The sequence below is a fragment of the Rhineura floridana genome, chromosome 1 (genome assembly GCF_030035675.1).
Source record: "Rhineura floridana isolate rRhiFlo1 chromosome 1, rRhiFlo1.hap2, whole genome shotgun sequence".
NCBI classification, from domain to species: domain Eukaryota; kingdom Metazoa; phylum Chordata; class Lepidosauria; order Squamata; family Rhineuridae; genus Rhineura; species Rhineura floridana.
In genome coordinates this window covers 303,065,622-303,090,133 of record NC_084480.1, presented here as the reverse complement: position 1 = coordinate 303,090,133, position 24,512 = coordinate 303,065,622, and the positions used below count along the sequence as shown (strand labels likewise).

Here is a 24,512-nt window from a genome sequence, read left to right as displayed (position 1 = left end):
AGAGCTTTGGCTATGGGGTGGTATGTAAATGTAATAAATAAATAAATATGACCAAATGGTCATTGGGCAGTGATAGGTAGCAACTTCAGTAACCAGATTACTCCTGAACAGTAGAACATGTGCAAATACCAGGTGCATGTTACCAAATATTTGTGGGAATAAACTCCTCTAAAAATAGGAGGAGAGGCTGTCAAGAATGTAACTGTGCACCTTAATGTAAGATCCTGTGTAGAATTGATATTTGGGAGGAAGAAGGATAATAGAAATGAGGTTCATTGCATGTTACTTCCTGTGCATGTTGATGGGCCAGTAATCTTAAAACCTTGATAACTGAATTGTGAACACGTTTTCTTTGTGTTTTTTAGGGTAAGGCTATTGGAGTGACCATTGGCTGCCTTTTAGGAATGTTTCCATTGTTCTTCTTGGGAGATGAAGAAGAAAAAAAACTGGAAGGAAAAAAATAACCTTTTTACAATGTTTACATATAAACTAATGTACCTCAGTTATACAACTATGCTGTCAAAATACTTAGCATTATGCAGACAGTAACAATGTATAGAGTGGGGAACAAAACAGCATGCCGTTTTATGGAAACGCTAACTTATTGTGGCTTTGTCCTAGTACATCTTTTATAAGGGTTTTTCCTTTTTAAAATTAAATTGTTGATGTGTGTGTTTCACTTACACTGGCAGTTGATGTTTACCATTCTTCCCGCCCGCCCGTCTCTCCTCCTTTTGCCTCTATCTTTTACAAGGATTATTTCTTTAACTGCTTGCCATCAATGTACTGTATGGATTTTGGGTTTGCATATTTACTTAGCGTTTGTAAATGCATGGCACAAGTTGCCCTTGCTGCTCATCAGACCCTCCATTCTGGACATTCAGTGAAGCTGGGTGACAGGTGGCTTTAGGAGATATAATGTCTTGGCTCTCTTGCTGCTTTTATTTATCATTTACACTAACTATACAATCGAATAACAAGACCTGTTTGAACAAAGCATCATTTGAACTAGGATTTGGATATCTGCTGAAATATGAGGCAATTACATTGACAGTGAAATCAGTTAAAGGAAGATCAGTTTCAAGTTCTGCCTATATCTCAAATCTCCATAGATGTTGCTTGGAATACATCCCTCATCAAATTGGCAGCTGAGATCAGGGGAGGCCTAAAAGTTGGAATCTTACGTATGTGCAACACAGGCTACAATTAGGAAATGAGGGTTTGCCCAGTGGTTGGTTTTAGGAAGCTGTGCAAAACATCTTGCCTCTATGATAGTTAACGGTAGTCTCTTTACTTGGCTTTCTAGTGTTGATGAGCACTATCACCCAGTTTGCAACAGTGCTGAAACAGTATTTTTGAAAATCGGGCTTCAGTTGGTGTGCATGTGTTGCCGTCCTTCCATGCCTCTTCAAAAAAGAAATAAATATAACTTCCATCTATTGAATTTCATTCCTAAATTCTAGGCATCTGGGAAAACCACAACAGGATAGAGGTTCTATTGTTTGCAGAAGAGAGTGTATTTGTACATTTTATGCACTTGTTGAGATGGACGGAGAAAAAGCAGCGTATGGTGCACTGTGAGAGGGAGGGAGTGGGGTTTAGGTGGGAATTTAGAATTAGTGTAAAGGTAAGATTAAGCCTTGAAAAGATGTAGCTCTTCAAAAGTGTGTTGCCTTCAGTGAGAAACAGCCTTAACTGTGCCACTTCTGGATGTCTCCTGAATTAGAAAGCAATTTTAGTGTCCTTGTCTCTTTGAATACTAACTGGGGCAAAATGTTAGACTGGATGTGTCTTGGAATGCCTTTTGAATGTCTAGACTTGGGCTAGATGAGTGGATCTTATGTGCAAAATGTAACTTAAAATAAATAAACTTGATTACTTTTCATTTATTAGGACATAGGGGTTTCTTTCCATTTTACTTGGTGTGTATTATCCAAAGTAGCTTTTACTTGTTGGAACTTCAGTAGAGAATGTTAATAATAATCTTTGCCATGTTATGAATAATACATTATACCTTGTACTGAATATCCAACTTCTACACATACAACCAACAAAGAACATAATTAGAAATGAATATGTTGCTGTAGGAATCCTTTTATGACTTTTTCTTGTTTTGACATCCTAGATTTTTTTAGCCTATATGGAGGCATTATCCTAATAAGCCTTGGCCTGTTTCTAACTGTAAAATGTGGAAGGGAAGTGGCTACCCTATTCCTAAATTCTTGGGAGTTGTCATATACAAGCTACCAACCTAAGTGACCGTACTTGGAAGCAACATTGAAATCAATGGGACTTTCTTCTGACTAAGCATAATAAGGATTGAGCAGTTAATTCAGTGAGACCATTCTGGAGTAGTTGGGTTCAGAATTTGGTGTTCTTCCCTTTTAACACTATTGGTACCTAGGATTATCAGCTGATCAAAAATGGGTCTGCCTTTTTTTTTGTCTTTAGCAGCAGCTTAATTTGTAAAAATCAAGTAGATGAAGTTTCTCATAGCATGAAGGTAATGTTCTTATCTTCAAATACCTGGAACCTAGGGATGGGTGAGAATTCTGATTAATTTGGATTTAGTACCAGATTTTTCAATGGTCTGCATGTTCTCCATCTTTGCAGAGTGATCCTGTTTGCTCCGAACTTCAGTGGCTTTCCCTGACACCATTTTTTTCCTCCTTGACTATATTGTTCTTTTATTGGTTTTACACACAGCAAAACAGTTCAGTACTCTCTCACTCTCTGCCACCCCCGCTACGCAAATAATCCAAACTCTTAAGTGGGAGGAAGCAAACCAAGTCTCACCCATATTTTGATTCTAGGCTTGGGTGGGGGGGGCACTGAAAACTGCTTTCCTCTTTTCCTTTCCAAAGTCTGGTCTTTGCTTGCTAACATGAAAACTGACCAGCCCCAGTCACAGTGAAGGAGGCGACAGCAACGAAACTCCTTTCATTTATCAATATTTTGAAAGAAAATTTCCAAAATACTAATACTGATGAGGGGGGAAATCAGGCCAGTAAAAGCAGTGGATAGCAGACAAAGAACAAACTCAAATGGATACTGCCTTAGGTTGATGGAATGCTTCTGAAGTGGTACCAGCTAACGGATCCCATCCCTACCTGGAACCCAGGCTTCTGAAGGACTGCCACCTTCTGTGTGAATCTGCCTGTACCTTTAAGTACTGTCCTCCCAAAGCCCTTTTCCTGAGGTGGACCAAGACTGGGGGAAGGGCCTCTTATGCTTATGGCACCTCACTTTTGAAATGTCCTCACCAAGAAGCCTGGCTGGGGTCTACTCTTGTCTTTTCAACTTCAGTTGAATGCTTTTATATTGTATTACTCCTTAAATTACTTGTTTATGATTTTAGCTGGTGCCCCCAGTATCTTATTTTTCTGAGCTGATTTTATAGTTTCATCATTTTTGGATTTGTCAACTGTCCTGAGAGCATTTGTGCTTAACTAGCTTATTAAAAAACAAAATGGCAATCCTAGCAGAAGCTGTATCTACAAGTTGGCACACCACAGTATTTTTAAATGGAGTTATGGAGTCATTTTGAAGGGTTTTTTAAATTATAAAGACAATAAATATACTCTTGTCCTACTATTCCAAATTTAATGCACATCTTAAGTGAGTGAAATACTTTAACATGATCACAAATTAATGTGTCCTAGCTGCTACTGAACCCAGTTTTTTTAAAAAAAATTACCAAGCCATGATTTGAGTAAAACCATCCCCTATAATGACTGTGGTACTAATGTACAATACCTTTTAGCTTAATGTAGCTCTGCTGATATACTGATAACCTGACTTTCAGTATCAAACCAGATGTTTGGCAGCAGACCTGCATGTAAGAGTCCCAAACTTCTTTAAAAGTGGTGAAGGGGGAGGAATTGACCTGGAAAGAGAAGCTGGAATCATTAAACTACCCCCCTCAAGATGTTGGTGCACATATCTCTTCTCTCCTCCTTCAACTGCCTTTCTGTGGCATTGGTTCCCAGACACTTGTTTTCCACAGATGGACGTAGCAGCTCAGGTTGTCTTATTTAGGGGTTCTATACAGAACAGTCAATACACTTTTGTTGCTTCACCCTGAAATTGATCCTATTTGGTTTCAAAAGGATTACATTAGAGATGTTAATTTTTTGGAAATGTTGAAGCCATGGAAAAAAACGTTTTTCTGTTTTTTGGAAAAAAATGGAAATTTTTGGAAAAACTGAAAAAATGCAGTATTAGCACGTTTTACAGATTGAAAGTCACTTTGTTACTTCAGGAACATAAAATGTAATTACGTACAAGTTGGTTTGCCATAAAATTATCACATTGGGTATATTACAAATACATTTTATTCAAACAATTACTACAAATTGAATTTACTTGTTAAATTTTTTACTTTTTTTGTAACAAATGAAGCTATAAGCTCCTGAACTGTAAGGAACCTCTTTTGTTTTGCCAGTTTATGAGGAGCAATCAAAAAACATTTTTTTAAAAAAAAAACAAGAAACCATCAACATTAATATCAAAGAAAATTACTTGTCTCTGCTAGTCCTCCACAGTGTCAAGCAGACATAAAGTACCCATACCCATAAAAAGAACTGAGAAAAAGGGGGGACCAAGATTCAATGAAACATTTTATTCATCATGCTAAAATAAAACATTCCATAATCCATTTTTCTTTTTATCAATTTTTCTAATTTTGGGGGGGAAAAACAAAAATGGCTTCAAAAAAACCCAGGAAAAAAACCCTTATTTTCTGAATTTTTCCGGGCCTTCACATATCTAGATTACACATTGGATGGGGAATGTTGAGTATGCAATTTAATAATTCTGACTGCAGCCCCTATCTATGTAATTAGCTGATTCTTCACAAATACAAATTTCATGACTTCCCCTAGTTTGTTTTATTGTTCCTGGTACGAATGATACTTGGTGATAAAAGACCCAAGCAATAGTCAACTCCTGACAGATTAACTAGAACACTAAATTTTATCCCATACTTCTTGTTGAAGAAAGCACCAGAACAAAAATCTAGCTAAATGTCAATTGTTGCAATTTTGCAATATATCAAAGTTCATTTAGTACTGTTTTTTGGTTTGTGCATGTAATTGGGTGCATTTTGTTGATACTGCATGTCAAATTATTGTACTGCAATGACCAATGTTTTTAACAAGAAAATATGAACTAAAATTTACCAAAATGTGTGGTTTTGTATTGAGAATTCCTTGCTGTCAACCTGGTACTGTGAACTATACTAATTTTCTTGGGCCCATGAGGTACGTGACTAGTGATATTAAAATGATACCATCAATCCCAGGGGAACATCTTCAGATAGGATTGCTGGATTAGAGTACCAATTTTGGAGATTATGGTAAGAGATGCAGTTAACACTGCTTCACGGAGGGCGGGTGTATAAGGCAACATGTCACTGTTATAATGCTAGTGCATTAATGGTGGCTTTATACTGGACTACCCACATATTGTTTAACTTAGTTCTGTGGTCCCCAATGTTACTGCCTTATTGCTGTCTGGAAGGGCACTCCCTTGCTAGAGTACAACAAAAGTGGGACAACCACCCCTCCGCCCACATTTGTGGTATGATTTCAGCAGAAAGCTAGCGGACGTGCACTGACTGCAAATGAAGCGGTATGTCCTTCCCAAAACCTTTGCAGGTACAAAACAGTATTGAAAGCAGGATCATGTATGACTGCCCTGCTACCAGCATGAGCACAAATCTTCATGAATGTAAAATAAAAAGGACGTCTGGAGGCACCCAGAGCAAACTTGGATACAGCAGCTGTGCTTTGCTTGAAGAGAACAAAGCTGCACCTGCTGAAATCACTCTGTCACAACGGCTAATAAAGCTTCCTGCCATTTGCCTCTAGTCCTAGCTACAAACTACTAGTGAATTATATTATGGTCAAAAATCTTGAATGAATAATTGAGAATTTTGGGCCACCAAGTTCTGAAAAGTAAGGATTCTATGAAATTGAATCTATGTAATTTCTATGTTTTGGTATACTAAATGATCAGTGGCAACAGCTGCAAAGTGAATGAATTTTTAGATAGAACAAGTGGCTTTTCTCAGATAGAATTCACTCTACATGAATGCCACTTAAATGGCAGCGTGGGTTGCTTCTCATTTTTGCTTCTGGTAGATATGACCTAATTCTTTCCAGCAGAGGAGATGATGGTAATAGCAACTTCTGTATAGCCCTCCTAAACTCTTCCTTGATACTTACCCACTGTCTTCAGTGTGCTTAGTGAGGGATTAAAAATTTCTGATGCAAGTTGCTACTTATGTGCGAGAACTAGTTTGCATGAAACTCTTTATTCCTTCTAGTTAGGTTGTGTTACGAAGGTCACATCCACAGCATACATTTAAAGGAGTCATGGTTTTCTTCAAAGAATTCTGGTAACTGAAGTTTAAGGGTACTGAGAGGCCTGTCACAGACCCACAATCCTCAGCACCCTTAATAAACTACATTTCCCAGAATTCTTTTGGAGAAGCCATGACTTAAAGTGTTATAAGTGCCTTAAACGTATGGTGTGGATGTGACCATTCTCTCAGTAGACTCTAAGTACTTACAACCACATTCATTTCCAGTATTGGATGCCAAACTAAGGGCTGTGTATGAGAGAAAAGAGAATACAGGCAGGCAAAGAGAGGAATCTGCACCCATCCAAGTGTTCCTTTCGTTTACAAAGAAACTGCCTCTAGTTTGAGCTTGAGGAAGTGCCTTAATTGGAAACAGAAGAATGAGACATATGGGGTACGGGGTAACATTAATGCTTAGCCAAAATTACTCAGAAAATAATTGACAATTTTGGGGGATGGGGGAGAGAAATGAAGTTCCTCCTGAATAACTTAGCCCCCCCCCGAAAATATCCAGCAAAGTGGCATTCACAGTTTATTTATTATTTATTGCAGTTATATACTGCCTCATAGCCGAAACTTTCAGTGCAGTTTACCATCCATGGTGTGAATGTGACCTGGGATGCTTGAGATTTCTAAATATTGCAAAGGGCACATAGCCATAACAAAGGAGGCAGAAAGAAAGTGGGATTTCTACTTTTTAATAGTAATGGGACATCTTGGCACTGTTCCAAATAAATTCTACCATCTTCTGCAAAGAGTGAAATAAGTTAGTCTTGCCCTGTGCATTATAAAAAGGCATTGCATTGTCTATTATGGGGAATGTATCAATCTATCCCTTTAATGCCCCATTTTGTAGCCTAGAAGAGAGTCTGAAAGTCCTTAATGGGCTATGGTAGAAAGTAGCAGCTTAGAGTTGCTACTCTATAAGAAGGAAAGGCAGTCTAAGAACACAAGTGTCTTGGTGGCCCTTTGATGTGGTTAAGCTTGGGAAAGCCTTCAGCATGAGTCTGTTTTGAAGTAGATGGAAGAGTCACCTGACTCATACAGCTGGCTGCCTGTTCCAAGAAGGGCACATTTATTTATTTATTTATTCTATTTCTATGCCGCCTTTTGGCCAAAGGCCCTCAAGGCAGCTCACAAAAAAGTAAAATCAACACATATACAAAATACACATCAGAAAAGAATACAGTGCACAAAAATTCAAACAACAAAATATTAACATTGTTTAAAAAATGCAGAAGGGGTCAACCCCTGGGAGGTGTAGATGTGTGAGCTATATAGGATATGGGGAGAGACAGACATGCAGACAGGAGACATCAACCATCGCACATCAATAGTACAGACTGTGAAGGCCTAGGGAGGGCTGCTGGACTGACCCATAGGAGACCCCTTTCCCTAAAATGCTATGGGGAAGGGGGCCACCCTTTACAACTGACACTGATAAAGCTATGAAGGGTATTAATGTAACGCTGAAGTATAATCTGGTATCTGAATGAAAGCCACTTAGCACAGCTGCTCAAACCTTATTGCTTATCTGACTTCACCATAAAAGAGCACCTGCCCCCCTGGCAAACACAAGGGGGTGAACACCCTGTTAGATCTTGTTGGTAGATATCAAAGCGTTATTCAGTGCCTTGCACCAAAATTTTACAGTTAAGATGGCTTTGGACATGTAAGAAGCATATGTGTTGATGGGATCTGAACTGGCAATGACTCTTCAGGAAAGACTTTGGAGCTGAGGTAGATCACTCAATGAAAACCAACTTGATATGTACTGGCAGTGAAAGGCAAAATGCTCAGAATTAAGAGACATGCTGGATTAAATGAAAGGCACATCAAGTCCACTATTTTGTTCCCACAATGACCTACTAGATGCCAATGGACAGTCCAGAAAGAGGATATGAGTGCAACAGCACTTCCCCATTCATATTTCATTTTGAGCCAAAAAGCTGCAGTTGAAGCATTTTTGGGTATCTTTCTCAGGATTAAGTAACCTATGAAATAGGAGTGGGTACCCTCCCTCCAAACCTATACTTTTCCTGGCTTTATTACATTCCTCTGCTGTATCACTTATTAATGGGCAGCTCTTGCATCTCAACTGAAGACAAGGAATTGAGCTCTAGACCTTCGCCTGTCTCACATGGATTCACTTTCTTAATGCAGTGGATAGTGACTGCTTTAAAATTGGAACTTGGCCTAGAACCACATCTATCAAGTCAAACTTGGAAAAGCTAGGGAAGTTAAAACCTGTACATTTCCCTAGATACAGTTATTGTATGTGTCTACAGAAGAGAAAACAGCTGTTCCAAGAGACAACACAGTTCTTACTGCCTTGATGTTGTGGCAGACACTGTGAATCAGTAATTCTAAAGGCGGCTTGTAGCTCTACTAGTGTTTACCTTGCAGCTCTGAAATCTCAAGGGGAACTTGGATTTTAACAGCTGCAGGTATCGTTTTCCAGAGATGTGAACTCCATGGAATGAGCTTGTGTGAAACATTTAATTATAAAGAAGTTTCTGTTCTGGATTTTGGTTTGTTCTTGAAGCCGAAAGACAGATAAGGGTGTTTGTTTTTTAAATAACCTTTAGAACTTTAGCCCCAGTCTAAAATAACATGCAACACTTTTGAAAAAGACTCAGATCTACATTGATCTCTACAGGAGGAGGTCTCAAAGCTGCCCAGTGGTTGTCAGGAATACAAGCCATTTGAGTGGGAGGCTATACCTTTTTATTATTATTATTACATTTGTATGCCACTTTTCAGCACAAATGCACTCGAAGTAGCTCACAACATAATAGGAAAAATGCATATCAATATAACAATATAATAACATTCCAATGTCCATTCAACCAAAATATAACAAGCCAAACTAAGAATTCTTTTTGATCATATAAAAGTTACAATATTTTAAACACATTACCCCTCGTTCTTGTTCACATTGATACTTTTCTGGGATCTTAGTGGGGGCTGCTGGTTTATTCCATAACAGTGATTTGAATGACTCTGGGTATCTCCTTACTAAGAAGTGAAAATGAATATTGCCAAAAGTAAGTTTGTCTGTTGACTAGAGGGTGGGTGCATTTTTGTGTTCTGTAGAATACAGAATATTGCAAACCCATACATATCTTACATGCAGTGGTGGCTGATGCCCATTGGGATTGGTAGGGTTGAAGACAGGGAGTCCAATGATGGACTGACCCAGCCAATTTCAGTTTTGTTCCCATCCTCTGCTGAGATTTACAAGGGCAACACAAACTGAGGACCTCTGGTCTGGTTGTAAGTAGCAAAGCGGGCAGGTGGGAACCTGAATCCTGAGGGCAGACTGGTGGGGCAGGTCCCCATTTGCCACTACATACTAATGAAGCATCTTCCACTCTTGCCTGGAAGGATGCACACCCAAAGTGCAAGATCTATCCTGTATTGGGTAGGCCATGCTGCAATGGAGTAGAGGAGGCAGGCTTCTTTCTTTCTGGGCTGTGTATACTCTGCCCCCTGTGCAGCAAAATAAGTCAGGCATAAAGATGGAAGGAATCTTGATGGTGGGCTTGGTGAGACTATTTTGTCTGCCTTCATCCTTTATTGGTTAGCTAAACTTCTGGCTACACGCAGCAGTGCATTTTACCAGAATTATTATTATTATTATTATTATTATTATTATTATCTTTATTTATACCCTGCCATTTTTATGGCCAAGAGATGGAAGCTGTATCACCCCTTATTTTAATAGTGTGACTTGCATATTCTACTCTGGTATTCCTTTGTTTTTTTAAAGCCCTCTCCCAAGTCAGAACAGGACAAAAATACAACTTCCCTCTCCCTTTTTCCTATTCCCAGTGTGATGCAAAAATTAGTTTTGAATAGATCTATGAAATATCTAGAACTATCCCTGCCTCTTTAAAGCAAATGTTCTATATGCAGAGTTCTTTCCAAGCCACAGAATGTTGTAGTTTTCTTGTGATTGATTTCTTCCTCAAGAATCATCAACTTTAAAATCGATGTGTGATTACATTGCTGGCCACCACAAAAAGGCTGTGTGTATCATATCACTTTTGTCTTCCTTGGCACCAAGAGAGGTTTTGCAGTGTACTAGCAAGGAGGAGGAAAGGACATAATCATCTTAGTGACTTTACGGTATATGGAAATAGTCACTGCTGGGATTTGCTTAAGATTGTTGCGGTCCATCAGGAACTACATGCTTGACTGCTGCTTAGCAGCAAACCTCTTGGGACCCACATCCAGCACTGTGAATGTGTACAGCCTCATTTTGGTCTTCCATCTATAATACTGGGATGTTCCAACTGCTGTTTGTTTTGTGATGAAACAGAACTAGGGCAGTATCTAGGGTTGCCAGGTTCTTGGCCTGAGACTGATCCTGTATCTTTAGGAGAAGAGAAAGTCAGCCAAGTGCAGGTGTTCTTGCAACTCTGTAATGGGAAAAACCACAAGGTGGAATTCTCCCTTCCCCCTGCCCAACTTTTAAAGATACAGAAGACCTCTTGGTTGCCAGGCCCGGCCTCCAAGAGGTCTTCTGTATCTTTAAAAGTTGTGGAGGGGGGAGGGAAAATTCCACCTTGTGGTTTTTCTCATTACAGAGTTGAAGAACACCTGCACTTGGCTGACTTCTCCTAAAGATACCGGATCGGGACATGGACCTGGCAAACCTAGCAGTATCCTATCTCTGTGGCAGAGAAAGTCTAGGCTGCAATTTAGGATTGCCAACTAATTAGGAAAAAATTGTGAACCAGGTGTGGGAACCTTCAGCTCTCCAGATGTTGCTGAGCTACAGCTGCCATAATCTCTGGCCAGTACTCCATGCTTGCTAGGGCTGATGGGAGTTGTAGTTCAGCAACAGCTGGAGAGCCAATGATTCACCACACCTGTTGTAAACAAAACAGTTGCAATAATTTTGGGAGGAGTTAACCTCAAAGACAGGTGATTGTGTGAACAGACCTATAGATTATCTAAGAAAAACTAGAAAAGTATGTGTATTCCACCTTCACTGCAGCTTCAAATGTAAACATCCATAGAAGTTCTCAACAATTAAAGGGGGACATGAAACAGTTTAGGACTCCATTCTTCCTGCTTAACAAAAAGCACCAGAATCCTGATTTGAGCCAGGATCCTCCAAGGCAGATCATGTAACAACAGCATGTGATCAAGTCTCCCCCCACCTATCAGGAAACAAGCTGAGACATGCTAGATGAGTGGCAATTTTTAGACACCCCCATATCAAGTGCATTATTACATTAGTCAATTCTAATGGTTACAAATGTTTGCATAGCTAAAACTAGGGCTGAGCAAAAATGGCCTCCCATTACTCTCCACACTATTTGTGGGTGGTGATATTGAGGGTTGTCAAATATTCTTTTGGGTGGGGAATTTAATGCAACATTTTTTTCTCAGAAAATTTTGAGAAACTTTGGCTCACTTAACGAATAAAACTCTTCATATTAAGGAAGAAAGGGGCTAAACTCCTCTTTCCAGTCCTCCTCTTAGTCCATTGCTTTCTGCAACAAGTGGATCCACAACTGAGCCCAAAATTCAAGGATAGTGAAATTGCGAAGGCCATTTTACTGGTTATTCTCTAGGGGAGGAAAAATTCAGGCGTTCAAGAGGAACTTAATTCTTACCCTCACCCCAAATTATTGTCAGCTATTTTCTGAGTAACTTTGACTAAGCATTAATTACCCCCCCCACACCCCATGCGTTATTTTCTGTTCCCAAATAAGTCACCTCCTCAGGCACAAACTAGAAACTGGTAGTTTCTTTTTTAACTAAAGGAACACATAAATAGGTGCAGATTCCACTCCTTGCTTCACCTCAGTCAGGAATCCAGTACTGGAAATTAATCTGGTTGCAAGGACAGTTCTTAGAAAGAGGCTACTGAAATGGAGGAGAGAATGGCAATATCCACACCATGCATTTAAAACACTATTATACCGCTTGAACAACCATGACTTCCCACAAAGAATCAAGGGAAGTGTAGTATGTAAAGGGTGCTTAGAGTTGTGAGGAGACCCCAATTCCTCTCACAGAATATTTCCCAGCAGGGCCGGCTCCAGGTTTCTTGGGGCCACTGGGCACAGGATACCAGAGGGCCCTTTGGCCCCATCCTTTCATTCTTAAACCACACCCCCATCTTGACTCTTCCCCTTTAAATTAAAACAAATTTTGACCAATGTGACAACCACTTATTGTCAAAGAAAAACAACACAAACTTTAGTATTGCATTAAGTGTCTTTAATTGCTTTGTCAGCCATATAATTTAAAGAGATACAACTTAATCCTGTGCACACTTACCAGCCATCCTGGGCTCCATTGGGAGGAAGGGTGTGATATAAACTGAATGAATAAATAAAACAGATTCATAGGGACTTCCATCCGAGTAGACATATACATAGGATTGCACTGTCAGATATAGAACTTGAGCCCCAACTTAGATGTAAACAGAAAATGTGCATATAAGCATGCAAAAGTTCCCTTGTTCAATCCCTGGCAAGTCCAGGTAGGGCTGAGAGTATTTCCTGTCTGAAACTCTGGAAAGCCACTGCCATTCAGCCTAGACAATTATGAGCTAGACTGGCCTCTGCCAATCCTCATTTGGAATACCAAAATTCAAGAATCGGAAAAATACGGAGTTTCTAGATTAGCTTTTTGAGGGATGTGGGTAAGGGAGGAGGGAAGAAGAGGAAAAGATCCAGTTGGACTTTGCTATCATTTCATGGAGGGGAGAGGAAAACGGTCTTGGGGTAAAAGCTGCCACCACTACTGACTGCAAGCAGGCAGATCTGATGGGGTTTAAATTTATTTACAGTATTTTTAAAAGAGGGTGGGTGACAAGTACCATCAGCGTATGGGTGAAATTAGGATTTTTGTCCCAACATACATCATCTTACACTTGCTTACATTGAACCAGATTTGCCATTTTAATGCTCATTCACCCAGTTTTGAGAGATTAAAAGCATCTCTCAAAACTGGGTGAATGAGCATTAAAATGGCAAATCTGGTTCAATGTTCTTTGTAACCCCTTTTAGTTTTAACCACCCTAAACAACAGAGTGTCATCAGCAGTAAACTTGGCCACCTCAGTGCCCACTTATATCTCCAGGTCATTTGTGAACAAATTTAAAAGCAAGCCTGGGTAGTGGACAGCACTGGGTTAGGTATGCGAATGGTTGGATTTGATAAAAGGCAGTTTCATATTGTTGCGTGCCACCCTAATCTCCAAGCGGTGAGAGATCTCCAGGGGTACCTGCGCTTACCCAGGGGTTTGGTTTCCTTGGAAAGGTTGTCAGCGGAGGCCATGGTGTCTTTATGAAATATGGCTTATTTATTTACCCACATTCCAACCTGAGCTTGATATGGAGGGGTTCAAAGCATCAGCAGTCGAATAGATCTTGCATTTTCCATCAGGCTTACAGGAAGCACCCTTAAGCCATGGTGCAGAGAGCCAGCCTCTCTGCCTGCCTCCCCCTTTCCTCCGACTCAGCTAAAAACGCATGCCACCACTTGGCCTCAGGAAGGGGGGGCTCTCCTGAAGAGTTTCAATAGGATCTCCCTGGCTTATTCACCAGTTAATGGGCACTTAATAGGCCCATTAACTCACCTGGTCACTCTATTAGACTAACAAAGGAGATTCATCTGGTCAGCAGAGCGGGTTTCTCACCTCCAGGTGAAGGGTTCCATATCAGAGGCAAGAAGGGGACTCAGAAATCATCCATCTCAACCCCAAACCCATAACAATATTATCTGCAAATCCTTCCCATTTGAAAGATATCACTACCAGAACTTAAGAATAGGGAAAACATTTTGAAAAGGGCATCTGGAGTTTCTAGTATAGCTTTGTTATTATTATTTAAGCCATTTCTATACTGCTTAATGTATATACAAATCTCTAAGTGGTGTACAGAAGATAAAACAGCAAATATAAAAATATACAACAAAACTACAATACAAATGCATATATAATACAAATTAACAAATGAATATTAAAACAATTGCCTTGCACTTCTCCATTTGTTGAGCAGCAGGGACAGAGACAAAAGCATACTACAGACTTGGGTTCACAAAAACTTTGACAAAAAGCAGAGAACACTTATCCAATCATTATCTCACTCATAACTTTGATGCAGTAGCATCAAAAATTGGTGAGGTTTTTTTGTAAATATTTTTATTTATTTTAAAGTGCCAACACTGCAAACAACCTTGTGTAAAAACAAGACAATAAGTCACAGTGAAACATTGTGTAGAGTGTGCTTGTCTCTCCCCCTTTCTATAAGTTCTTTGCGGGGTTGCTTGTTTACTTGCATAATGCTTACTACTTATACAAATTCCAAGAAAGTGCAACACCTCCTGCTCCCACCTGCAAATCAAAGGGCTTCCTTCCGAGTAGGGCTGGAAGAAAGAAAAGATTGCTAACCTTGCAATGAGCAACCAATTTGGCTCAACACAGAGAGAACGTGTGCTCTCCTTTATGAGACATACACACAACAGAGGAATAAGCAGTTTCCGACATGAAGCCCCAACTCAGTGAGAGTGACTCAGCTCCTGTGAGTAGTAAGGTGGATGGTAAAGAAATCTAGAAGCCTAGAAAGAAAGAGTACTGGGCAGGCAGAAGATGCTTTTTTCCTGATGGGGAGGTGGAGGGCGGTAGTGGCAACATAAGCTGTAGTGTCAGGTCAGCTTGGGACAGTGGACCCCTGTTAGGTTGTGGGCCCTCAGCCAGGGCCCACTTGGGCCATGCCTCCCACCGGCCCTGACTACTGTAGCATTTACACAGATCACACCATCCCTGTCTAGGAGAAACCCTGTTTTAGAAAGCAACTGGGGTACTCTGAGTGTTTACTCCACTAAGTTTAAAGATTCATTTCATTTCAATTTCCGCTAAGTCACTCTGGATGATATCCAATGTTAGTCATCGAGTAGACCCATTAAAATCAGTGCTGTTGAGTTACTTAAGTCCATTGATTTCACTAGGTCTACTCTATGACTAACATTGGATATCGCCCACTGTGTTCAAGGGGGTTTACTCCTAGGTAAGTTTCCACAGGATCTTTAGTGAGCCTAGCCCAGCTGCTCCACAAAGTAAACTGCAAGTTGCTGATTTCATTAAACAACTGGAAACTAACAATCTGTTTTAAAGTCTTTTATCTATTGCATGTTCTTTGGGAGAGTAATGAGTATTATTCTCTTCAATGTACAACTGTTCGATTATTTGTGTGATCCCGCATGACTTCCAGCCAGAGCTATTTGAAATCCTTTCATTTATGCAAGGGTAAGCTACAACTTTGATTTCAACTTTAGATTTTAAAATGCCCAGGCCCTTTGAACTCTCAGTTTTTGCACCTGGTAATTTATTTTATATAGCCTTATAACCCAATAAAGGTATACAGTGCTCTCATCAGCAGCTGTAAAAACTTGAATAAGCATTACCTGTTTTATGCTGCCTGACTGTAAAGTTCTATCTATCTATTATGAAGATGATGCGAGTTCTTCAAATTCTGACCTTTTGTCAACAACACACGTCCATGTATAATCCAAAGACTGGTGCACACAGTAGCTGATTGTGCACTTACTGTTACTTTTCCAGAGCCAACTCAAGAAACAACTGCACTCTATAAGCTGAGTCACTGTGCCCTAATACTGCTCACTTTTGCATATAATCCAAGCGGTGAGCCCCATCATTCTTTTTAACACTGCAAGATTCTTCCTCATTGACAGTGGGAGGGTCACCACACAGCCATGAAGCTCACTGGGTGACCTTGTGCCAGTCACTGCCTCTCAGCCTCAGAGGAAGGCAATGGTAAACCCCCTCGGAATACTGCTTACCATGAAAACTCTATTCATAGGGTCGCCATAAATCGGAATCGACTTGAAGGCAGTACATTTACATTTTAAAGCACATTGTTCTTGAATACCTGCTTGCTTTGGTTCAGCCCAGCTCTTTTGCCCTATCCAGGCAGAGTGACCCTAAGTGTCTTGGAGGGAAGGAGAGAGGGTAAAAAGGTTTTTGCTTGGACTGGCTAAGCCTCTGGCTGCATACACAGCATACATTTAAAGCACTCCCCCCCCTTAAAGAATCCTGGGAATTGCTGTTAAGGGTGCTGGGAATTGCAGCTCTGTAAGGGGTAAACTACAGTTCCCAGGATTCTTTTAGGAAGGGGATGTGCTTTCGACGTGCTTTAAATGTATGGTGGTGTGTTTGTAACCCATGAGTGCTTGTTTGCTACACACACAGGTACAGTCACAGCTTGGCTGGAGGAAGAGAGGGAGGAACTGATAGGAGAAGGGAAATGGTTTGGATATGCTGAGCTCTGAGCAGCTTGCTCCACTGCCATCCTAAGTGCTTCCCAGGAAGTGTAAGTCTCTGTCATGAGCGCAAAGCCATGCACAAGAAGCAGGGATGGGGGAAGATTCAGTTCACATTAAAAGCCAAACCTATCCAAAAGAATATGAAAAACACAAGTCATCATTTGAAATTTGCACTTACCCAAATTTTGCAATGCAATGGTCCAACCAATGGTTACAAAAAATGCCTATATTAGGGGGAAGTGTGCATAAAAATGAATATACCAGTGAAAATAACACACAAAATGCATTCTGTTAAGAGATATTGCTTGTAAAAATGTGTACATTAGTCAAAACTGCATTCAAAAATGTGTTTATTAGGAGAAATTCAACTTAACATGTGGTAGGATTTTCTTGAGGGTTTTTTTTTAATGCAAAGTGCTACAGAAATGTGGTGAACTGAATTTAATGCCATTAGCTTGGGTCTACTTTGACCAGCAGGTTCACACCCTACTGGGGATGCATGGGGAAATACCTCCTGGGTATAAGGAGGAGGGGAAAACAATACAAGACAAACTCTGTAAGTGTTGTTGAACCGATTGGGAGCAGTGACCACAGTGCTATTAAATTAAACATACATGTAACTGGCCAATTGCCAAGAAAATCCAATACGGTCACATTTGACTTCAAAAGAGGAAACTTCACAAAAATGAAGGGATTGGTAAAAAGAAAGCTGAAAAACAAAGTCCAGAGGGTCACATCACTGGAAAATGCTTGGAAGTTGTTTAAAAACACTATATTAGAAGCTCAACTGGAGTGCATACCGCAGATCAGAAAAGGGACCGCCAGGGCCAAGAAGATGCCAGCATGGTTAACGAGCAAAGTCAAGGAAGCTCTTAGAGGCAAAAAGTCTTCCTTCAGAAAATGGAAGTCTTGTCCGAATGAAGAAAATAAAAAAGAACATAAACTCTGGCAAAAGAAATGCAAGAAGACAATAAGGGATGCTAAAAAAGATTTTGAGGAGCACATTGCTAAGAACATAAAAACCAACAACAAAAAAATCTATAAATACATTCAAAGCAGGAGACCATCTAGGGAGGCGATTGGACCCTTGGATGATAAGGGAGTCAAAGGTGTACTAAAGAACGATAAGGAGATTGCAGAGAAGCTAAATGAATTCTTTGCATCTGTCTTCACAGTGGAAGATATAGGGCAGATCCCTGAACCTGAACTAACATTTGCAGGAAGGGATTCTGAGGAACTGAGACAAATAGTGGTAACGAGAGAGGAAGTTCTAAGCTTAATGGACAATATAAAAACTGACAAATGACCGGGCCCGGATGGCATCCACCCGAGAGTTCTCAAAGAACTCAAATGTGAAATTGCTGATCTGCTAACTAAAATATGTAACTTGTCCCTTGGGTCCTCCTCCGTGCCTGAGGACTGGAAAGTGGCAAATGTAACGCCAATCTTCAAAAAGGGATCCAGAGGGGATCCCGGAAATTACAGGCCAGTTAGCTTAACTTCTGTCCCTGGAAAACTGGTAGAAAGTATTATTAAAGCTAGATTAACTAAGCACATAGAAGAACAAGCCTTGCTGAAGCAGAGCCAGCATGGCTTCTGCAAGGGAAAGTCCTGTCTCAGTAACCTATTAGAATTCTTTGAGAGTGTCAACAAGCATATACATAGAGGTGATCCAGTGGACATAGTGTACTTAGACTTTCAAAAAGCGTTTGACAAGGTACCTCACCAAAGACTTCTGAGGAAGCTTAGCAGTCATGGAATAAGAGGAGAGGTCCTCTTGTGGATAAGGAATTGGTTAAGAAGCAGAAAGCAGAGAGTAGGAATAAAGGGACAGTTCTCCCAATGGAGGGCTGTAGAAAGTGGAGTCTCTCAAGGATCGGTATTGGGACCTGTACTTTTCAACTTGTTCATTAATGACCTAGAATTAGGAGTGAGCAGTGAAGTGGCCAAGTTTGCTGACGACACTAAATTGTTCAGGGTTGTTAAAACAAAAAGGGATTGCGAAGAGCTCCAAAAAGACCTCTCCAAACTGAGTGAATGGGCGGAAAAATGGCAAATGCAATTCAATATAAACAAGTGTAAAATTATGCATATTGGAGCAAAAAATCTGAATTTCACATATACGCTCATGGGGTCTGAACTGGCGGTGACCGACCAGGAGAGAGACCTCGGGGTTGTAGCGGACAGCATGATGAAAATGTCAACCCAGTGTGCGGCAGCTGTGAAAAAGGCAAATTCCATGCTAGCAATAATTAGGAAAGGTATTGAAAATAAAACACCCGATATCATAATGCCGTTGTATAAATCTATGGTGCGGCCGCATTTGGAATACTGTGTACAGTTCTGGTCGTCTCATCTCAAAAAGGATATTATAGAGTTGGAAAAGGTTCAGAAGAGGGCAACCAGAATGATCAAGGGGATGGAGCGACTCCCTTACGAGGAAAGGTTGCAGCATTTGGGGCTTTTTAGTTTAGAGAAAAGGCGGGTCAGAGGAGACATGATAGAAGTGTATAAAATTATGCATGGCATTGAGAAAGTGGATAGAGAAAAGTTCTTCTCCCTCTCTCATAATACTAGAACTCGTGGACATTCAAAGAAGCTGAATGTTGGAAGATTCAGGACAGACAAAAGGAAGTACTTCTTTACTCAGCGCATAGTTAAACTATGGAATTTGCTCCCACAAGATGCAGTAATGGCCACCAGCTTGGATGGCTTTAAAAGAAGATTAGACAAATTCATAGAGGACAGGGCTATCAATGGCTACTAGCCATGATGGCTGTGCTCTGCCACCCTAGTCAGAGGCAGCATGCTTCTGAAAACCAGTTGCCGGAAGCCTCAGGAGGGGAGAGTGTTCTTGCACTCGGGTCCTGCTTGCGGGCTTCCCCCAGGCACCTGGTTGGCCACTGTGAGAACAGGATGCTGGACTAGATGGGCCACTGGCCTGATCCAGCAGGCTCTTCTTATGTTCTTATGTTCTCTCCAAACTGGTAACAGCAGATCCCAAAAGAAAAAGTGGAACTGCTTGGAAAACAATGTCTGCTAACCAGCCAGATAGTCTGAAGCATTTAAAAATAGACCAGGGGGTTCCAAACTGTGGTCCATGGACCACCAGTGCTCGGTGAGCTTCATTCTGGTGGTGCATGGCATGTCTGTGGATTTGTGTCTGAAGATGGGAGATGACACATATATCAATTTTTAATTGTATTTTTATTCCTTACATTGGATTTTATTGTATTATAATTCGAATGCCATAGAATATATGTAAGAAATGAAAGATGCAATAAAAATACAATTGCTACAATAGGCAGAAAAATCATTAAGTGGTCTGCCAAGGCCCTCAGCAATTTTCAGCTGGTCTGTGGGGGGAAAAGTTTGAGAACCACTGAGTTGTTGTTGGGAAATGGGAACATTTGGTTGCTGGATGCTATTTTCACCATGTATCTACCAATACTGCAAGCACCCAAAAGGAGTAATCCAAAACCCTGCACTGATTCAACTAAAATCAAAGAAGTGAGAACTTTCAGTCAAAACTAAGTGTATTATCGAAACCATGTGATGGTGTGGTTCAGATACATCCTTACAGGGGTTCACTTCCCAATTGGGGTTTCCTGTTCTGAGCTAAAAGGCTTCTAAGGTTATTGCTGGGCCCTTTATTGAACAATATAGATCTAAAATTAGTTAAGAGGATCACAGATAATGGACAACCCCTGAGAATTCTTCTAACTAAAATGATGCTGTCCTTAATGATGGAAATGAAAGCGCAATTAATTCAGAAAGCGATGTTCCCTGTTTCTGCATTTTGAAGACACGGTAGTCGGATCTCTGCTATTGCTCAGAAAGGACAATGTAGAAGGGAAAACATCCTGACTTCCACCTGAGCAGGTGGGTACAGATCTAGGTACAGATCTTACTAAGATGAACCGCTCATACTCCCTCCTGGAACATCATAAATTATCTACAAAAATTCCAAGGGTTGTATTCAATGCTAGACCTACTCTGAGCAGACCCACTGAAATGAATTAATATTACTAACTTAGGTCCATTAATTTCAGTGGGTCTATTCTGAGTAAAATATAGTTGGATACATCCCTAAGATAACTCAATTCCTTACAGATGGAAGCAAGGCCAACCCAAAGCATTTAGGTATGGAGTTGCCATATTGTTCAGAGCTGGCAGAAGGTTTAATATCCTCTCTTGCTAGTCTGCCAGTAAGGGAAAGCAGGAAATATATTAACTATGCTGCAGGAAAAGCTGGGCAGTCTAGAGCAGAATACTCATCCTAAAGTACAGGGAAAGGTTGCAAATCAAACCTGCCAAAAAGCTCTCTCAACCCAAATATATAGGGTGAAAACAAAGAGGGTAATACTAGAACATTCAAGCTCATAGATGTACAGCTGCAGACTCTACCTCCTTTGGAGTAAGGCTCTGCAAAACATAAAACAGATAATGCGACTTCAAATAATGGCTAAAGCTATCAAATAGTGAAAGGTGATGTGGGGCAGTGGTGCTTACCTGCCCTCCCAGCAGGTGGGTCACTACTGTCGCTTACTGGGCAGGAGAGTGGGAGAGACCAGATGACAGAGGTCAACACTGTGCAAATGCACCAGGATAGAGCCAATACAGAGAAACAGTCATTCTTTTAAATGCTAAATGAGTAAAAGCAATCTACTCAAACCTGTTGTTCAGGCAGACGAATTTCTAGGTGCAAAATGTTTGGAAAAGAACAACACTAATTTCGGTTAGATTGGCATTTTCTAAAAATCCTCAGGATAAAGAAACACAAGGAAAACAGGCATATTGTATAAAAGTATCAGCTACAATTTGGGGGAAGGCCCAACTTTGATATATTAAAGTCTTCTGCCTCATAATCACAATAAAGCTGAAAGTTATGCATTTATAGGAAAATGACAAATTTATGGATGATCTATACGCCATAAAGAAAGCGTTAAATGAGCCACAATAATAAAGGGCAAACCACTAAAAAAAAGTTTCCAATCCAGTGTTATTCAGAAAAGAACAGAATAGTCATCAAAAGCCATAAAGGCATTTACGGAAACAGTTTTTGCATGCTTCAACCTCAGATGGAAGCTTACTAACTAATCATCATGGTGAGCAAGCCTCCTTCAATCACACCTCAAGTCTCTCTCTTTAGAAATGGTCCTTGACAGCAAGGCACTGAAGTAGTGGTACTGGAGACTTGACAAGCCACTACTGTGCATTACTTTCCAAGCTATCAATGAAGTAACCATGTCAGCAAATCACAAAGAGTCTTACAGCACCTTAAAGACTAACAAATTTTATTATTGTGCAAGCCAGTGTGTTGTAGTGGTTAAGGTGTTGGACTATGACCTGGGAGACTAGGGTTTGAATCCCCACACAGCCATGATGCTCACTGGGTGACCTTGGGACAGTCACTGCCTCTCAGCCTCATGAAAACCTATTCATAGGGTCGCCATAAGTCGGAATTGACTTGAAGGCAGTACATTTACATTTTATTCATGAACTATAGTCCATTTCATCAGCAGTAGGATTCCTGATTCATTAGTAGCTGTCAAGCAGAGATGCTAGGAACTGAGCCCCACCCCATCTTTCCTGGAGTTGCTGAAGACCTGTGTGCCTTGAAAGTAGTAGAAGAGGAGACACCCAGACCAGATAGCGCTTAAGAGAGTGACAGGACCACTGCCGCATCCACCGGCCTGCTGCTCCCACAACCAGCAAGGTGGCAACAGGAAAATAATTGTGCCAGTGAGATCTGGTGCAGCAGTTGGGCCTAGATCAGGCCTGATGCTGTCATATGACAGCAGTGGGGCTGCATGGGATCCAGTGGATCCTGGGCCAGTTGAGCCTCCCCTTCCCTGGGAGGGAGACATAGCACCCTCAATAAGTGCGCACACACCAACCTGGAAAAAGTGGGACATGCAACCTGGGAGAGGCAGGAATTCACTTACACTGCATCTGATCTTGGATACTCTGTGCAAAGTGGACATGGTAGCACTGTTAGGGCAGTAGGCCCTCTGCTGGTCTTGGGGCCCTGGCAAATGCCCTGTCTTGCAGTCCTCTGGAACTGGCTCTGATTTGTATCAATGGAACACTCAACTTCTACAAACAATCATGCACCTACATTCCCCTTTTTACTGGGTGACATGATGCTGAAGGCTGTGTGGGGGTTGGTGGGAAGGAAGACCAAAAGGCATCATACTGCCTCATTTGCATAATTGGTCAATCTGTAACTTTCCAGTGATCTCATAGGAGGACTTGTTCACACTTTGTAACAGTGGAAGCATTTCATCAACTTGGTAGGGTGCCCACCTTGGTTTTATTTATGTCTAATCTTTTGGGATGAGACCTTCCTGCCCAGTCTGCAGATCAATCTGAATGGAGCCCTGCTGTGTTACCATGACAACATTACTGTTTTTAAATACAGTTTGTACCTTCCCCATTGAGAATGAATATTGTTTGTGCTGACTTCAGCTATGTAGGTCATCTCAAAAGAGTTGAAGCATCACTTTGAATTATGATTTTACAGCATTCATAGGAGCTGCTATAGAAATAGTCTACAAAATCCTGTTTTTTATATAATAATTATAGTTTTATATCAGTTCCTTTTTAAAAAGGCCCTTTTGTGTGCATTTCTCATAATATACACGTTTGTATGCAATTTTGCCTAATACATACATTTTTGCAAAATCAATTTCTCCAAAAACAATTCAGTTTTGTATGTTATTTTTGTTAAAATATGCATATTAATGCACACTTTACCCTAGCATATGTGCTTTTATTCATATTATTTGGCTGGAGAACCGCACTGCAAAATCAGGAGAAGTGCAAATTTTGAAGAATGGCTGTGTTTTGATTTGCATATTATTTCAGAAAGTGGGGATTAGGTAGGTTTGCCTTTAAATGCAAACTAAGTGAATTTCTCTCCCATCCCTAGTTACATATGCCCTTATTTTAGAGAGAGCTGACATCTCTCCCTATCTCAATACTCACCTGCTCTCTGCAAGTAAGTAATTGAAAATGCCCATGTTTTATTCCTTTGATGCTCCATTTCCTACAATGCTACAACAAAGGCCCCCTGGATCCTTTCTGTAATAGAAAAGGGTGAGTAAGCTTTTCCTGAGATTGCAGGGAAGATTCTCAGATTTAGTCATCCTAACCTAGATATATCACCCTCCCCCTGCTGCAGTAGCTTTGCCCTTTTGTGGTTTACTATTGATTAAGAGGTAGCAGAATGTCTACAGAAAGGTAATTACAAATTAGAATACAAGTCACCAGTGGCAATAATTAGTTACTTCTATCCTGGCAGTTAGAATCCATGAATCATCCATTGAATAAGCCCCTGATTTGTAGTTTTGCAACCGTGGACCTTCCAGTCATAATGTATATTCACTAATAGGCAAAAAACCCTTGTGGTTTAACAATGGGGAGGTGAAGGAGAGGAGGAAGGAGGAGGGGAGGGCAGCCTTGATCATTTGTATGCTTCTTGAGTTCAGTGGGATTTACCCCTCTACAATCAAGCCTTAGGATAGGTGAAACTGACCGGGAGGACGGGCGGGGAAGGGGAGGAAGGGTAGGGGGAAGGAGGAAGGTGGAGGGGAGAATACCGGGTGAGCAGGCAGGCAGGCACTGGGCAGAGGGAAAACCCCTTTCTTTTCCAAAAGGAAAACATGGTGAACAGTATCATTGCTTTTCAGCATTTCCCTCACCTTTTTATTCTACAGCAGGCACATATAGTCTCCCACCCAAATTTAAACCAAAGCTGTCCCTGGCCACATCCACACCAGGCCTTTATTCCACTTTAGACAGTCATGGCTTCTCCCAAAGAATCCTGGGAAGTG

At 40.8% G+C, this 24,512-nt stretch overlaps 1 protein-coding gene and 1 pseudogene across 2 annotated transcripts in view; one reads left to right on the top strand and one right to left on the bottom strand.

The window, feature by feature from the left end:
• The window catches only part of TMEM65 (transmembrane protein 65), a 39,523-nt gene extending 37,628 nt beyond the window's left edge, over positions 1-1,895 (top strand). For both annotated transcript variants that reach the window (XM_061606215.1, XM_061606220.1), the window contains one exon: positions 366-1,895. In XM_061606215.1, the coding sequence (XP_061462199.1) occupies positions 366-464 (99 nt within the window). In that variant the 3' untranslated portion in view covers positions 465-1,895. The remainder of the gene's footprint in view (positions 1-365) is intronic.
• A 19,752-nt stretch (positions 1,896-21,647) lies between these two features.
• On the bottom strand, positions 21,648-21,851 carry LOC133375965 (small nucleolar RNA U3; annotated as a pseudogene).
• Positions 21,852-24,512: the final 2,661 nt, after the last annotated feature.